This window comes from Nannobrachium achirus (genome assembly GCF_963921795.1).
Source record: "Nannobrachium achirus genome assembly, chromosome: 1".
Taxonomy (NCBI): Eukaryota; Metazoa; Chordata; class Actinopteri; order Myctophiformes; family Myctophidae; genus Nannobrachium; species Nannobrachium achirus.
The window spans coordinates 38,415,143-38,433,626 of record NC_137810.1 but is presented as its reverse complement, the minus strand read 5'-3'; the positions used below and the strand labels follow the sequence as shown (position 1 = coordinate 38,433,626).

At 40.2% G+C, this 18,484-nt stretch overlaps 1 protein-coding gene across 1 annotated transcript; it reads right to left on the bottom strand.

Moving 5' to 3' along the window:
• Nucleotides 1-1,789: 1,789 nt before the first annotated feature.
• Nucleotides 1,790-17,588, bottom strand: nexn (nexilin (F actin binding protein); the record flags this gene model as incomplete). The annotated part of the gene is made up of 13 exons (XM_080728821.1): nt 1,790-2,173; nt 2,833-3,024; nt 4,463-4,687; nt 5,374-5,571; nt 6,814-6,858; nt 8,817-9,008; nt 10,428-10,616; nt 11,790-11,978; nt 12,519-12,707; nt 14,850-14,998; nt 15,148-15,232; nt 15,946-16,140; nt 17,193-17,588. The coding sequence occupies 13 exons, from the start codon at nt 17,586-17,588 to the stop codon at nt 1,790-1,792; spliced, it is 2,628 nt and encodes an 875-aa protein (XP_080584947.1).
• Nucleotides 17,589-18,484: the final 896 nt, after the last annotated feature.

The window sequence follows — 18,484 nt, the reverse complement described above, 5'->3', positions numbered from 1 at the left end:
CCACTGGTCACCACCTTGTACCATATGTACCAAGAAGAAATGTATAAAATATATCATGAATTATTGAATTTTGATTGATTGATTGATTGATTGATTGATTCAATGAATGAATGAATGAATACATAGAAAATAGGCCTAGTAGAACCACATTCATTGTCGATATGAGAAAGTATGCGAATATGTTACTACTATAGATAGTTGGTTCTACTAGAAGCAGTAAAGACCATTACACAGTGTTTTGTATGTTTTATTAAAAGGTTTTTATTTACTTATTTAACATATCACAAATAGCCTATTCAAGCTAGCCTAACAACTGTCTATTATCAAACCATAAAATAATGTATAGTCTCCAATACATATAAATACTGTATCAAGAGCTTTACATTCAACTCAAATTTAAAAGAAAAATACGTTTGGGGACATCAAAAATCAGCAGTGTTCATTATAGTAATATTAGAGTAGACCTATGAGTTTCAATTTTCTGAACTTTATGTTGCAGATGTGACTTCACAAAGGTTTGTTCCTGCAATTATGACATTTGCCATGAGAGAAATTCTGTAACTTGCCAACAAATGTCATGATGATAGCCAGCATCATGGGGTTGTCACAAAAATAAATGAAAGTATCACAGTGCAAAAGAGTATGGGAAATAATACTGACAGGAATATTACTTGTTGAATATTGATGGTTATGAGCACAGCTTGTTAGAACAGAAGCAGATTTCCGTGGAGTTTTGTACCGTATACATTTTGTGTTTTGTGTTTAAAAAATCGTTGGTATCACATTGGTTGGTGTCACGAGGAGCTAGCATCATAAAACATGGATAGTTCTGAAATGTTGTGCATCCCTACAGTAGGAAAGGAACAACACCATCAATAATAATAATAATAATAATAATAATAGTAATAATTTGGCACAAGTTTCTTCCTACTCTAGCGGGGAGTGCAGCTTTACAGATAAGCAATATGTAAACAACATCTTGCATATTCTTTTGTGTTGGGTTTCCCTCCCTTAGGAATGCCAAGCATATTTTCTTCCCCCCACTGTTTGGCCCTAGGGCGAGGGACAAAATTTTACAAAAGGAGTGAGAGACAACAGGGAAAGTTTCCAGAACGAGGTGGGAGAGGGCATCAGTAGTCGTCAGCTGTAAGAAAGAAACAGGAGAGAGGTTACTCACAGATGCCTCTCCGTCCAACGTCCATGAGGAAGAGGAGCATGCGGTCCACTTCTGACAGAGAGTTCATAAAGCGGGTTTAGAGTGTCATGCAGGCATGCGATCATGGGCGTCACACCAAATTCTGGGCCCTGGGTACAGGGATTCACCGCGGGCCCCCCATGAATGTTAACTATTGAAAAATAGCAGATATACAAGCTCACAGCGCGGCACCGAGTGCCGCGCTGCGAGCTTGTAGATCTGCCATTTTTGAAAAATGGTGAAAATGTGCGCAAGAAACCTATGTTTCCATGTCAGTGGTGCTCAAACTTTTTCATGTCAAGGACCCCCAAGATGATGTGTATTTGGCCACGGACCCCCATCTCAAAATATTTAGTTCCAGGGACCCCCCAGAAGCAAAATTTGAGTTACAAATGTTCGCTTAAAAAATACATATTCAAAGATTTGCACACATTTTCACGACTTTTCAAAAAATAGCAGATCTACAGTACAAGCTCGCACTGTGAGCTTGTATATCTGCTATTTTTCAATAGCTAAAGTTACTAGGGCCCCTCCACCTTGGGCCCTAGTAACTCAGTCCCACTTTCCTACCCCTTGTGACGCCCCTGCATGCGATCACACCACGGTGCTCTTACTTTCTATGGTGAGGATACAGGTGCTGGCCGCCGTCCCTCTGCTGTTGACGGCCTTGCACATATACTCTCCCTCGTCCTCTGGGAAGGTCTCTGGGAGGTAGAGGCAGTAAGTCTCTCCTCTCTCTATGTACTGATAGTCCTCACAGTCCTGAAGCATCTCGCCCTCGAACCACCAGGTCACCTCTGGCTTGGGCTCCCCGGTGATCTTGACGGTGAACCGGACAGGCTCCGAGTCCACCACCGACTGGTTCTTGAGTGGCTTCTTAAACCAGGGGGCCCCCGACCGGCCGTGATCTTCCTCGTCATCGTCGATGCCTGCGGAGCCGTTGATAATGCTTCCCTCTTCTTCTTCCTCCTCGTTTTTCTGAATTAAAAAAAATATGTATATATAATATATAAAAATAACACAATAACAAACATCAGTCTCACAAACTAAGATCCACCAAGCTTTTTAATTTTTCAACTCTCTGCAACCAGATAAAAACAGCGGTTCAAGTAGCTCATCCCAGAATAGACATTCAGTGCCTCATCATGTTGCTGCTGTTACTGGCATACACTAGCATAGCACTTCCATTAAAACAAACTGTGTTCATGGGGGGGGGGGGGTTTCAGTCCCTTGTGAAAATCAACTAGTCTAGCAGAGACATTCGGAGGTTTGCTTGAAACAGATAATCCCACAATGTGAATTCTACTTTATTTTTGTACAAGCTATGCTACTGTTGTGTTTTAAAACAGTTCAAAATGTGGATTATCTTGAAATGTTCAGATGCAAATAAATAGTCCCTGGAGAAAAGATTCAAACATCCATGACTTCTTATATGGCAACAGAAAATATCACCCAGAGTAACGGACCATTTGAAGGCGGTATATCACCTGAAAGTTTTAATGAAGCAAAATATTTAAATTGGTTAGTAATTATTCAAAAATCTAAAAGTAGCTTGACTATACATTGTTTATATTCAATGTTTAAACATAAAATTACAATAATATTGTCCAAAAGCAAAAATGCTCAGGGAGATTTACCTTTTGGAGGGCGGCGTCAATCTCTTGCTGCTCAAACTGCATCCTCTGCAGCTTCTGATCCTCCACCTTCTTCTTCTCTAGCTCCTCCCTGGCTTTGGCCATTTGTTCGAACCGTGCGCGCATGTCCACCTTCTGTTTGAACGGCGTCTCCTCAGGCTTCGTTGGACTCCTTTTGTCCTCGTCGTCATCCTCCTAAACAGATGGGCGAAAATAAATAAATAACCCACTCATATTCTCATGTTTCAATTTTCAGTACTTTTACTTCTACTCCACTACATCTCAGAGGAAAATGTCGTACTTTGTTTTACTCCACTACAATTATTTGAAAGCTTTAGTTACTAGTTGCTTTGTAGATTTTGATTATTATAACAAAACACACAAACCACTTCAGCCCTATATATCGTCGTTGTCGGGTGAAAACCTTGTATGTCCAAAACCATTCGTTTTGCATTTATCATTTTAAAAATGATTTAAACTAGTGAAAACAGCCGATCTACAAGCACACAACGTGTGTGCGTGTAGATCTGCTGTTTTCACAACTTTTGTGCAACGGCCTTGTATGATGAAGCAGGGCTTTACTTTGCGAAAGAACGTACAAATTTGAAACTTGGAGATACAAGGTTTCCACCCGACGACGACGATATTTTGTCCATTTGAAAATAGCCAATCTACAAGCTCACAATGCGCATTGTGAGCTTATAGATCGGCTATTTTCAAAACATGTTTAATACAATTTGAACTTGTGAAATGGGACATTCTGTAAAATGAGAACTTTTACATTTGGTACTTTAAGAACATTTCATGCTAATACTTTTGTACTTTTACTCAAGTGCATTTTTATTCTGGACTTTTATTTGTAAGGGTGCCCACACACACCAAAATACCTAGAGTGGAATCCGCCAATGCATTTCAATGAGAAAGGAGCGTTTTTTGCCAGTAGAGGATTTCTGCAAAAAACGGTCCATTCTCATTGAAATGCATTGGCGGATTCCACTCTAGGTATTCACACCAAAATACCTATGAGAGCGTTTTTTGCCGAAATCCTCTGCTGGCATGAAACCGCTTCACTCTCATTGATATGTATTGGCGGAATGCGGATTCCACTTTCATAGGTATTTTGGTGTGAGGGCACCCTAAGTATTTTTGGAGCAGTGCTAACAGCTTCCAGTGTTTGACTTTGTGTGTCCGTATAGTAGTCATGTAGTCATGTTGTATGCAGTTCCAATACCGCTGGGTACCTTCAAGTGGTGCTGTGGAGCAGCATACAGAGCCATTCGCTCGCACACACACACACACACACACACACACACACACACACACACACACACACACACACACACACACACACACACACACACACACACACACACACACACACACACACACACACACACACACACACACACACACACACACACACACACACACACACACACACGTGCTTGAAGAATTTTACTGGTCCCACAGCACGCACACACATTCCTCTCGCACACACACAGGGCATAGCTTAATGAAATGAATTGCTCAAATGCACTGCTCCACTTCAAACAGGGTTTGATTTTACATTGCAGTATTGATACTTTTACTTAAGTGAAACATTTGACTTCTTTTTTCCATCACTGGCTCGTACCTCGTCCTGGAATCTCCCTGCTTCTCTCTCTTTGATCTCGTCGTCAACGGCCTTCCTCCTCGCCCGTTCCTCGTCAATCTTCTTCTGGATATCCTCGTCAGTCAGCTGCTTGATCTTCTCGAACTTGGACTTGAGATTCTTGGCCTGGATGGAACCGGTTCTCTTGAGCTTGGTCAGCTCTTCGTATTCTCTGCTCACCGTATCGGAGCTCTCATTCACCTCATCCTAGAAGAATGAACCAGATTTGAATATTATAGATGGTTTCACTCTGTAAAATTAAATTACACCTCTGTCCTGAATCTGTCCGTGAACAATGATCTATAATACAACATGGTCTCTGTCACTGATAAACCCCAGTTAGCCTGGGGAGAGTGTGTAGATCAATGTTTCTCAACCTTTTCAAGCCGCAAGCCCCCACAATAATCATATTTTAACTGGGGACCCCACACCTGCAAGCACTTGGGAGTGTAGGAATTGAGGAATTATATTTTGTTTGACTCAGTTCCACAGATTAATATAGTGAAAATACCAGATCTACAATTGTGAGCTTGAAGATTTGCCTCTTTCTTATATTATTTGACAATTTGGCCAATATTTCAACATACTTTTTCTTTTAAAGTTTGTTGATTACCTTTGATGGTATTTTTTTTCTTTTTTGAGTTATTGAAAAGGTCTACTAGTCCTTAAATTGTAACTTCTCTGTCATCTGAGGACCCCCCAAAATCACATGGGGACCCCTCTGGGGGTCCTGACCCGCAGGTTGAGAACTACTGGTGTGGATGACCATTTGTCTCCTCTGATACACAAATAGTGTCACCAGCTGCCTTCTTTTCACCTGATAGTGAGGAGCAAACATAAGCACAACATATTGATAGTGATACACACGTAAATTCTAGATCTTTCAGACTGACCTCTTCCATCTCTTGTCTAAGCTGTTCAAACTCCTGCTTCTCCTGCTCCATCTTCCTTTTGCGCTCCTCCGCCTTGCGTTTCCTCTCGGCTTCCTCCTTGTGTTTCAGCAGCTCTTCAAAGTTGATTTCCAGTTTTTTGGGGTTTAATGCTTCCTGAGACTCACTTTTGACCATGCCGCCTTGTTCCTCCTCTGGTGCCTGTTGTGGCACATGTACAAAGACAGACCACTGTGTAAGGGGGGGATCTGACTGAATCTAGCTTTATTTGTGCTTCAGTGGCAAAGTGGCGTGTGATGAACAGTATCACTCAACAAAAGTAACAAATATTTATACGTTTTGTTTGGCCAAAAGGTCTTACATCACAGACCTGGGGGGCTATTTCAGTAGAGCACGTCCCGTAATGACAACGCCCGTTAAGGCAAAGCCCCGTTAAGGCAAAATAAGTGCTCAGCTAGTATGCTGTCCAGAGCGACGCAGCCTACTTGGAAAATACACGTATGCCTTTCCAAACATCATGATATTACGATGTTTGCTACAAAGCACTGTAAATATATTTTATTTAGTTTAATTGGCCAGCTAACATGACAACAGCACTGGTGTCGGGTTGGTAATTTGTTTTAGGAGACTTGGTGTTTTGTTTTCCTTTTTCAATAAAAAATATTTGTGGAAATCACTCTCTGTCTGATTGGTTTAAATGATGTTTAGTACTCTTAGATTACATTTCACAATGGATTACTTTTCTTCACTGCAGCCTCATCAGTGGCATGAAAGCACCTGTGCACACTGCAGCAGGTTAACATTGAAACTTAAAAACAAAACTCACCAGAGATCACAAAGTGTAAAACACAAAAAGAAAACACCTATAGGGCATCTCTGCTTCATCAGAAGACTATTGACTTAGAACTTGCATTTTGCCTTAACGGGAAGGCAGAAGGAGATTTGCATGTTGCCCTATCAGTACGGTAGGAGACCCGGGGCAGTACATTTGCCCAGTTTGCCTTATCTGGGTTTGCCTTAACAGGATTTCCCCATTTCAGTATAGGGTTGTTGTCTAATTTCAGCATTCGCTTCATTTAATTTGTAAAATAGCCACAAAAATCAGCAACTTGCAACATAAGCAAGCAATCATTAAATTGTGCATTGGTCGCATTCTATTATAGACCATAAGAGTTCATGGCAGCCTCACCTACTTACCTAGTCTAAAATAACCTTCCAACACCAGAATTCTGTGTCAATGTTTAAAATAAAATAATAATGTACCCTCGTGCACACACTTGAAGCACTCCAATCACAGCAAAGCAGCGATATTATCCTCATGCAGTCTGGATGGTTCTGACATTTGTACTTACATTGAATATAACAGCAGCATATGGACAAAATGATTCCCATCAGTCACCATATTGTAAATACAAAAGGCTTTTGAAATTAAGAATATCTTACTTCTCCATCGTCATATGCAGAACTTTCCTGATCCAGGCCGGGGCTCTTCAAGAATTAATTTGGAAAAGGGATCAGCATTGCAGGTGTGCCATTTATATCAGAATAATATACTGTACTGTACATAAACAGATACCATTAATGCATGTCCAATTATGACTCCAAATTAAAGATAAAAAAATGTACAGTTTACAGTTTACAGTTTAGGCATTTAGCAGACGCTTTTAATACAAAGCGACTTACAATAAGCAGGTAATGTTGGTGGTTTAGTTTATCAAATGTTAATGTTTCTGTTAATTTTTGAGTAGGTAAATAACGTGTTCTAAAACACCCCCTGAACAAGGAAAGCATTTAAGTGGAATAATTTCCAAATGTTATTGAAATGTTCTATACTGTCTCATCATGCTGCATGTAAAAATGATTGTCTGACTCATGGCAATGTGCTGAAAGCCATACTGAAATACACAAAGGTGTCTGAACTTAAATCTGATGACAAAGGACAACAACAAAGCGGCATGCCAGACAATGAGCAACATAATGAACGCTATTTTTTCATAATGTTCTATGAAGAACAACAGATTAAGATTAAAGGGATATTCCACTTTCAACAGGGAGCAGTGGTAGGGTTTCTCTCCCCACACACACCCATTGTAACTTCAAACTTCATTTTAACCATGATAGATTCATTAAAAACACCCATTATTTTTTCTAATGACTCATAATACCCTCCTAATACATGAGCAGGCCGTGTTTTTTCATTTATTTTTAATAATTATTTGGAAAAATGGAAAAAATGAAATACAAAAAAATAATTATTAAAAATAAATGAAAAATGTTATCGAAAAAACACGGCCTGCTCACATATTAGGAGGGTAGTATGAGTCACCAGAAAAAAGAATGGGTGTTTTTTAATGAATCTATCATGGTTAAAATGAAGTTTGAAGTTACAATGGGTGTGTATGGGGGAAGGCCCTGGGCCTGGAGGGCCTGGTAACATTTACATCAAATATCTAAATATTCAATCAAGCTAATTAAAAACTGTTCAGGGTGTTCATAAAAGCCTGATTAGATGATAAAATTACCAAAAGTTTTTTTGAAAGTGAAATACCCCTTTAAATTAAGAAACAGGAGACTTTAGTAGAACATACTATGACTAACCCATGGTCATAGTATGACTGGGAAAAGCATCCATGTCAGATATACAAGCTCATAGTGCACCACTTCGAGCCGCGCCATGAGCTTGTAGAACTTCTACAGTATTATAGACAAATCTTAAAAATATGTGCAAATAATTTGAACATGTACATTTTTAAAGCGAACATTTCTAACTACATTTTTTTTTTCTGGGGGTCCTTGGAACAAAATATTTTGGTTCCTTAACATAAAAACATTTGAGCACCACTGACATATAGAAACATGCGTTTTTTCAGAAAACTGTTAGGAATTAGAAGACTCTTTTTAGAATTGGCCTCTGGTCTTAAAGGTTCTACACCATGCATTTAAAAATAATGTATATAACATTGTTTGAGTCCCAAAAACGTTTTTCAAAAGGTTTGAGGCTAAATGAGCCCCTGTCATTTCTTCAGAGCATTTTCATCTGCAGTACCACCTTGTCCTGAGTGGGAGGACTGCGCTATTGAGCCAGTTTTGGCCCCACACTCCTCCCCACCTCCTGCTCAGAAGGCCTGCCCACCCCTCCCCAACCCCCACTCAGCACAGCAGTAGCAGTAGGTCCCGATTGTGATGTCACAATCGGACCTAAAAATCAGACAGCCCGTTCTGAGACCTGCTTACATAGATCTGCCCATAAACTGAGAAAGACACAACGGTCAGAAATAGGACTTCGTGAGTATAGAACGTGCTGGTGGGACACCAAAAAAATACATTAAAAAAATTGGATTTTTTTAAATTCATGGTGTAGTCCCTTTAATGGGTTAATAAGGAGCTGTGTCAGTATTATATCCATGCAGACTTTCCTGTGCAGCTGGGCCTAGCTGCATACTTACCATATTCTTGCGGGCCTCTGCGAACAGCCTCTTCTCATCCTCCAGTCTCCTCTTGGCATCCTCCTCGGCCCTCCTGTGTATCTCCTCCCTTTTCTGGCGCCCCATCTCCTCGAAGCTGGCGCACAGCTTCCCTGGTTTAGTGCCCTCCATGTTCACCAAGGCCATGAACACCTCGTCGTCTTCATCCACCAGCTGAGAGGAAGAGTATATCATCACCAGTGGTGGAAAAAGTACTCACATTCTTTACTTAAAGGAGGACTTCACCACTTTTCAACCTATCTTCATATAATTGGTCCTCACAAAAAAATAGCTTTTCTTTTTTTTTCTTTTTCTTTTTTTCTCAGAGGAGGGCTGTGGGCAGGTCAGAAACCCATCGTCTTGTGACATCATCGATTGGGAATCCAAGCTAATAGAAACTGCAGGCTTTCTATTCCTGAAAAGTTGCAATGTTAAAGTGGAATCCATTGTTCTCGCGATAATACACATCTAAATACTTTTTTTGGGGGGGAAAATGATGATGTCACAAGACGATGGATTCTGAACTTCCCACAGCTCTCCTAGGAGACTTGGACCGAGTAGAAAAAAATTGCGCTATCTATGAACATTAGTGAGGACCTATTATATGAAGATAGGTTTAAAAGTGGTGAAGTCCTCCTTTAAGTAGAACCATCAATACTGCAATGTAGATATACTCTGTTACAAGTAAAAGTCTGGAATTCAAAATGTACTTGCATAAAGGTATGAAAGTACTGGCATAAAAAAAGTACATAATTTTATTATGAACATTAGTGAGGGAGGACCTATTATATGAAGATAGGTTGAAAAGTGGTGAAGTCCTCCTTTAAGTAGAACCATCAATACTGCAATGTAGATATACTCTGTTACAAGTAAAAGTCTGGAATTCAAAATGTACTTGCATAAAAGTATGAAAGTACTGGCATAAAAAAGTACATAATTTTATTATGAACATTAGTGAGGACCTATTATAAAGATAGGTTGAAAAGTGGTGAAGTCCTCCTTTAAGTAGAACCATCAATACTGCAATGTAGATATACTCTGTTACAAGTAAAAGTCTGGAATTCAAAATGTACTTGCATAAAAGTATGAAAGTACTGGCATAAAAAAGTACATAAAGTGCCACATAAAGTGCCAAGTAAAAAATGTTTGAAAATAGCAGCTCACATCGTGACTCGTTGTGAGCTTGTATGGTAGATCGGCTATTTTCAAAAAGCCAAGGTACAAAATAGGGCTAAAGTGGATTAATGTATGTTTTATAATATTATAATTTATATCTGCAAAGTAACTAGTAACTAAAGTTTTCAAATAAATGTAGTGGAGTAAAAGTACAATCTTTGGATCGGAGATGTAGTGGAGTAGAAGTAAAAGTATTGGAAATTGGAAATACTCAAGTAAAATACAAATACCTCAAAACTGTATTCAAGTAAAAGTACTTAATTACTTCACACCACTGATCGTCACACAATGGCATTGCACAATAAAAATCCTGTATAATCACCTGAATAATATATAAACTAAAAGCTTCTAAATTTTGTAATGTTTTCATACTACTGAATAATAGTATTTCTATTTCATGGTGGACGTTATACTAACCATGCTCTTCCTGGCCTCTGCGAAGGCTCGTCTCTCCTCCTCCATCCGTCTATTGTACCGCTCTTCTGCCTTCTTGCGCACCCCTTCTACCCGTTGTCTCTCCAACTCCTCGAAGCTCAGCTGCAGTTTCCCAGGTCGGATATCGTCCTTCTCCTCCAGGCCGTCCTGAGTATCCTCCTCATCTTCAGCCTGAGAGGAATAGCAACAAAGAATAGACAGAACCTACGTTAGACTGCGCTCACTGGTGATAGCCTATCGGCCTACAAGGCCTTTAACAATTTTTAAGTATGTTTTACTTTACTTGAGTATTTCCAATTTTCTGTACTTTTACTTCTACTCCACTACATCTCAGAGGCAAATATTAGATTTTCACTCCACTACAATCGTTTGAAAACTTGAATCTGCTTTGTAGATTTTGATTATTGTTTCTAAACATGCATTACCACTTCAGCCCTATATACATTTCCGGCCATGTGTCGCGATGTGAAGTATTGTGAGCTTGTAGATTTGCTATTTTCAAAATATTTTTTATACATTTTATACATTTGAAAACTTGTGAAATGGAATATTCTGCATAGTGAGAACTTTCTACTTTTGGTACTTTAAGTAAATTTTGATGGAAGAGAAGTATAGAGTCCGCAACACTGATAATACTCAGTTCTGCTTTATTGTATATATAGCTATATAGCTGAGTATTACCAGTGTTGCGGACTCTATCCTTCTCTTGTATTGCCGTTTGTCCAGCACCTGGGCTAGAGTGGATTTGTGCATGCACTATCCCTGTAAGTAAATTTTGATACCAATACTTTTGTACTTTTTACTCAAGTACATTTTTAATTCCGGATATCTACATTGCAGTATTGATACTTTTACTTAAAGTAAAACATGTGAGTACTTGTTCCATCACTGCTCTTCCCTCACTTAGATAAACTAACACGGGACACCTGTCCCTCCCTTTCCTACGACACCGTGGCAAATGCTTCAAGTGTCCTACTATAGAGATCCCCCCCCCCCCCCCCCACATACAGTACTGTTTGCTTGAGCCCAAATGCTCAGAATGGTATTTAGATGTTGTTTAGACAGATGCTAGGTTTGATGTTTACATAGTATCCTTGTTACTTTGTAGCACTTTGTTGTTTTCTTTGCATGCTATTTACGGCCCTGGGGTTAGTTGACAAGGGTCCATTCCATTTACTCTAATCTTGAACTTTTCAAGTCGCTCTGGATAAGAGTATCTTCTAAATGCATGAATTGTAAATTCTAAATTGTAATTGCTCCTAACTTTTAGAATCCGAAAGCAGGAATCAACCCACAGCTGTGCATCACATTTGGATATGTAAAGAAAATGCTCAGGTGCATCACCATTTCAAGCTTGGCCTCATCGAATGATTTTTTCTCCTCCCGCAGACGGCGCTTGGCCTCCTCCTCAGCCTTCTTCTTCCTCTGCTCCTGTCTCTCCTTCTCCAGCTCCTCGAACGACAGCTTCAACTTTCCAGGAGTCACCTGCTCCCTCTCTGCTGGTTTCATGTCGTCGTCTTCATCATCATCATCCTGAGAGCAGATGAGGAGAAACCAGGAATTTAACATCAGAAACAGCCCAGTAGCAATTTCAAACGTTTTTTTCTCCTTCTTTTTTACATTTTAAAACTAACAAACAAACAAATGCAAGAATCCCATAAATAAAATAATATAATAATTAAGAAGTGGTGAACATAGCTCATCTACAAGCTCACAACGCAGCACGTAGCAATGCGTTGTGTGCTTGCTCCACAATTTGAAGAAAACTATTACGAATGAGGATGATATTGTACATATCTTATAATCAAGGTGCGATTCATGAAAAATAATAGAGAGTGGAATGTTATTAAAAGAATGCCATTTAGAAATAGTATCGCAGATGAAATTAAATAACCAAAGATGTGGATTTAAAGCCCAGGACGGGGAATCGTCCCAAACTCACACACCCGGCCCTGGAGAATAACATAATTAATAACTCAACATAATTAGAGAAATCGAGAGATGGAATTCAGAAAGTCATCGTTTTCTCCATAAACAATGGGTATGTATGGAAAAGGACACTCCCGGGCTCACCTGTTGAGCGAGTGAGCGCCGCTTGGCTTCCTTGATTTCAGCGTAGCGTCTCTTCTTCTCCTCTTCAGCCTTCTTCTTCAGGTCATCCTCACGACTCTTCTCCAGGTCTTCAAAGTTAACCTTGATTCTGCCTGGGGTTCGTGAAGCTTTCCCTGGCACTACCCGTATCAGCATGCTATCATCTCCGTCCTAGAAGGTATTTTAAGAGTTAAAACATGTACAGAGAGTTTTGTTTATTTGTGTTTTTCATTGCTTCATTTTGCTTATTTTTCCTATCTGGTAGAATCACTTTACTAGCTTGCGGCTTAAAGCATAATTATCGGAGAGCAGATCGATTAAAATGTAAATTCTAAATAAGTCTGGCAAAACATTCTACAGTTGTTCCCCGAATGTTCCCAGAAATCCTTCAATGCAGTGTTGAAAAGAGAGCGGAAGAGTGCATGGGTTATAGCCTAGCTCAGCTAGACACAATCCAACCATGTTAAAACAAGGTGGGGATCTATACTGCAGTTATTTAGCTGCATTAGTATAGAGTCGGGCTAAGCCAGGCTACATGGGTTATGGTAGTGGTGTGATATGGATTTTTGAAGTGTGGGTACTCTAAATTCACGACGTCACGTGCACGTTGCGTACACGTGCATGTGTGCGCGTAGCTTGCTTGTTGAAACACTGTATTCAATTGCCCGAGTATTGTTGTGCAAAGTTTATACAGTGTAACTGAGGACGTAGCCCTAGGTGAGGTCTGCTTGCCCGAGTATTGTTATGCAAAGCAGCCAGGTAGGGGGAAGCATGGACTGCGCCGTCACACATCTTGACGGCGTGCATGCACGCGCGTGCATGTGGGGGCCGTGTGCGTGCAGCTTGAAAAGAATGGGGACGTCGTACCTTTGCGCTCCTACGGCATCTCACCCCTGGGTTATGGTTAGGGTCAGTCTGACACCCAGACAGGGAAAAATACATGAATGTAGGTCACTTAACAAACACCCTCAGACTGAAGATAAGAGGACATTGAGTTGCAGGAGGGGGGAGGGGGCTCTTTGGTTCTAATGGTCACCATTTGCAGCAGTTCGTCAGTCTATGAGTGCAAGTGTGAGGCTAAGATAGGAAGTTCTAAGTCAGTCACAGTGAGGAAGGGGACAGGAGCTAAATTAGTCACTGTGGGGGGTGTGGGAAACAGTTGCCAGTCACATGCTGTCTACACCTGGCAGTGTCTGTGGTGGAGGCAGCAATAGAAGTAGACTGGCCCAGTTGTTTCAACAACACTGAATCAGTGCTTTTCAAAACAAAGCCATCTCGATTTTGAGATATTAGCCCCACATGAAAACCACTTCTTGTGAGCTTGTTAGGATAAAACACATTTAACACAACTTCTACTTCTCTCCCTCTCTCTCTCTCTCTCTCCCTCCCTCCCCCCCCCCCTCTCCCTCCCTCTCTCCCTCTCTCTAAGATCAACTGAAAAATCATGGGCAACAAGGAAATCATTATCACATTGTACTGTAAATACCAGTACATGGTTACAGTTTTAGAATAACACTGTATTCTGATATTGATTAAGTAATTTGTTCAGGCATTAATGATTATGGAGACTATACAACACTATTAGCTTCTGGCTATCACACTGTAACTACCTTAAGTTTATGACCTGTAGTGAATCCACCAGCATGAGGACTAGCATTGTTGACAATGTTTTATACAGTAGCATGATCTATCCTAAATGCTGCTCACTTAATCAATCATCCTAAATACTTTACAGTATAATACATACATTAATCTAATTTATATGATGTCGTCCCTACAGTATTGTTGACTTGGTACAAATCAAATGCTGGATAAAAGGCAGTTTAACATGTTGTTACAGAGTGTTGTAATAATATATGTACAGTTGAATATTTAGCTCACTGGATTAATTTGATTACTTTGAGCAACACCAGAATTAGTGCCAGTACGTAAAAGCCTATAATTGCTTATCTGGAGCAAGCATCATTACATAACATTTATACATTGCCAAGGACTAAACTGACTAATGGTCTCAACACACAAACCTTGTCTTAACCTATGCTGTTGATGTATCCATTAAAAATACATTTACACTATCCGTCTTAAAATCCCAAAAGGCTCTATGCTGCTACTAAAGCAAGAGTTCCCATGTTGCTGTCCCATCCTGTTTGGCTTTCAAATGGCACTTAAAATAACTCATCCGGGTAACAGCTGAGGATTACCTGAATGATTACAGATGATTGGAAGCCATTCCCTCTAGTGGGGTACAATAGCTGAAGGCCCATTTCACAGGTGGGCCCCATACCAAAGGAATCCCCCCTCATGTTTACATACCGCAGCAGCTTTCTGGGCCAGCTCCTTCTGAATCTTGGCTTTTTCTGAGGTATCCTGGGCAACCCTTCTCTTCCTCTCTTCGCTGGCCTTCTTCCTCTCCGCCTCTTGTCTCTGCTTCTCCATTTCTGCAAATTTCCCCTTTACGCTTCCTGAGGGATCCCCAAATATAGAGGAGTGAAGAGCACAACACAAGAGGTAAGCTGTGAACCACTCCCTACACTTCTTTAACCAAATGGCCAAATGGGACATCCCTCTTTATCACTCGACTCCACTCCTCCCATTCTCCAACATGTCATACCTGTGATCTTGGGGACGTAGGATTTTTCTACCTTGGCCGGCTTCACCTCCTCTTCCTCATCGCTGGAGGCTAGGAGTTCTTTTATCTGCGGTTGACCAGACAAGAGAGTACGTGAGGCAATGGTTTAGCTGGGATCATCTGCTTTGTGCCTCAGGAGCCATGCTGGTCCCAGCAAGAACAGGGACCTAATCCCTGTTAATAACTCGTCATGTGACCCACAGACGAGCCTCTGATTGGAGCATCCCATGCTGGCAAGGAAGGGAGATCAGCGCAGGTGTCCCTTCCTGCAGAGACACGACAGACAGTACGGCTGTGCACTGGGAGGCTGGTCTCTCTGTATGTCACTGGTAATCCACTCACATCACAATATCACTGTATTTCACCAAGGGTTTGTCTTCTACAATCAAGTTTGCAGTGTCAATATTAATTATGTTATTGTTCTTTTTTTCTTGTATGATGCACAAGGTATTACTGTAAATTGAATAATTAAATAAATCAATTAGTAAATTATTTAAAGCTTACAATCTTGGACTTATTCTAACCAATCTGTATGTTGTCAATCTTTATTATAGTTTGGACATCATTTATTTCTCTCTGTCGAGAGAGTGTCAATGGACGCAAAATGAACAGATTGTAGCTTTAAAATGATCTGGGATTGACGTTGTTGGTGTTGTTCTTGTAAATGTAGTGAATTGTCACACAAACCACACAAGCGTTGTCACCTGGTCATGCCTCATCATGCCATGCAGGTCACAGTAGTGGACGGTTAGTGGGGGGGTTGGGTTATCTGTCTTTGACCTGCTGCTTCCTGATGAGATATGCCCTCTCCTTGGTGCACTGCTCTGTTCTCTTCTTGGCCTCTTCGGTGGTCCTGTTTCTGCTGCGCTCCTCCCTGGCTTTCTGCATGGCCTCGAACTTGTTCTTGACCTGGCCTTTGTCCTTGTCCTTGGGCACGTAGCTCCTGGCCACAGGCTTCCTCGTCCGGAGGAGTTTCTGTTGGACAAATCAGAATGATGAGACAGTGCTGGACAAGTATCAATGCTGCAGTGTAGAAATACTGTTACAAGTGATAGTCAGAAGTTATGAAATTTACTTGAGTATAAGTACAAAGGCATTGGTACCTTTGAAAGTGTCCATTTCAAACGTTTTCATTGTATAAAATGTATTAAAATATCTTTATTTTTAACAGAATTTTCAAATGGCTGAAATGTATAGGCCTACAGTAGGGCTGAAGTTGGTGTTTTGTATAATAATAATACAAATATACAAAGTAACTAGTTACTAGTTTTCAAATAATTGTAGTGGAGTAAAATTATAATACATCTCAGAGTTTAGTAGAAGTAAAAGTACTGAAAATTGGAAATACTCCAGTAAAGTACCTCAGAATTGTACTTAAGTACAGTACTTGAGTAAATGTACTTAGTTACTTTACCCCACTGATGATGAGACGACATTGAATGTGATTTGCAGCAAGAAATGTTGGAAGGCAAACATTTTTGAATAATATGGAGAATTGTATCATGCTAAAACAATAGAAAGTGAAGTCAAGGTTTAGTTAGATCAATACACTACACTTGTTGAGTGGGTTAGCTATATGGTCCATGAATTAAACTATTAAAAGAAAAAGAGCTACTAAAATAGCTAAAACAGATGGTGCAGGATAAACTGATCAAAGACATTTAAGAAAATAGATTCCACACATTGTAAAATAACTTGCTCCCAGTCAGTAGTTTATTTACATTTGAACCAACGTAACGTCTTCTTCAGAATGTCTTTCTGAAGAGTTACGTTATTTTACAGTGTGCAGTCAGTGCAGACTATACTCTCTTCTTTTTACCACAAATTAAACTGCCAAGGCTGCCAAGGTTGCCCTTGAGCAAAGCACTGAACCCCAGGCTGCTTCATGGATGCTGTAGCTGCCTGCACTCTTACCTCTCTAGAGAAATATAATAAAATAATAATACTAAAATGATATATTTACATGGGAATCTGTTAGTGTATCTAGTAGGAAGTAAATGACATGCATTTATTTATGATAGTCTTACCTCTCGCTTCAGAACCACATCAGAAATGTTCTGTTCACTTTCGCCAGGCGCCGCTTCTTCCGTCTTCTCTGTTGGCTTTGTGTCACCGTTTACTGCTTGTGAATGCTCTTTTTTCTTATCGGCTTTGTCATTGTCTTTGTGTTTCACGCCGTTCACGTTGTGTGTGTTGTCGGTCTCGGTATCAGCGGACTCCTCTTCGTCATTGTTAAGCGCTTCATCACCTTCATCAGCGTGCTCCTCTTCCTCGTCACCTTCATCGAGCATGGGGTCCTCCTCATCGAGCATGGGGTCCTCCTCGTCCTTGTTTTCCACGTCATCTATGTCATTGTCATGTTCATTGGTGATATTGTCCGTATCGTGTGTGACATCAGCCATAACCTGTGCAACCTCAGCCATCTTTGTGCCACAGTGACAAGCTGACAGACAGGCCCACTTTAAATGTTACCTGCAAAGAAAAAGGAAATATATCAGTTATCTTCTCACTTAAAAGCCACATTTTCTGACAAACCATAAACTGATAATTCAGCCGAGATCTGATAGTTAGAACTTAAATGGCAGAGGCCCTAACCACCTTTCTGTCATGTAGGCCTACAACAGAGTCTAAAAGAAAAAACATTTTCATGTCCCGGGCCCCCTAAAATGTTTTTGGCTGCAGACAAAATATTTTTGCCAGGGAACTAACTACCATGCAAGACTTTCAAAAACAGTGCAAATTGTGTACATCTTAATTGTACATTAAAAATAAAATATATAGACGATAAAGCTCACACCGGGTTGTAATGCATTGTGAGCTTGTAGATGGGCTATTTTCAAATCGCCAATGTATATGGTTAAAGTGGTTACATTGATTTTGATGCTGTAATAACACATTGTCCCTAGGATAATGTGTTATTACAGCAAGTAGCTAACAGTATTAGCTACTTCCTATTCCAGGTACTGTACTTCAAGTATCTAATTTTCAGCTCAAAGTCAGATGTTGGTGTTTGTATCTGTGACTGCCACTTAGGCTTCATTCAGACTGCAGGCAAATCCAATTTGTTTCTCAAATACAATATTTAGAACTGACAGTCCGCACTGTTATTTATTTGCAGGAGATCAGGTCGGATTGGTGTATTCAGAGTTCAGACACAATCAACCAGTTCAAAGGGACCCCAATTTAAACAAGCCAGTGAGCTGTCTTGTGGTCTTTATCCTTTTAGTTGACATTGTATCATGCAGTGAACGGTACTGTCCTGTACCTTTTCCTATGAAAACTTCTAATAGAGTATTGAATCAATAAATCAATAATCAAT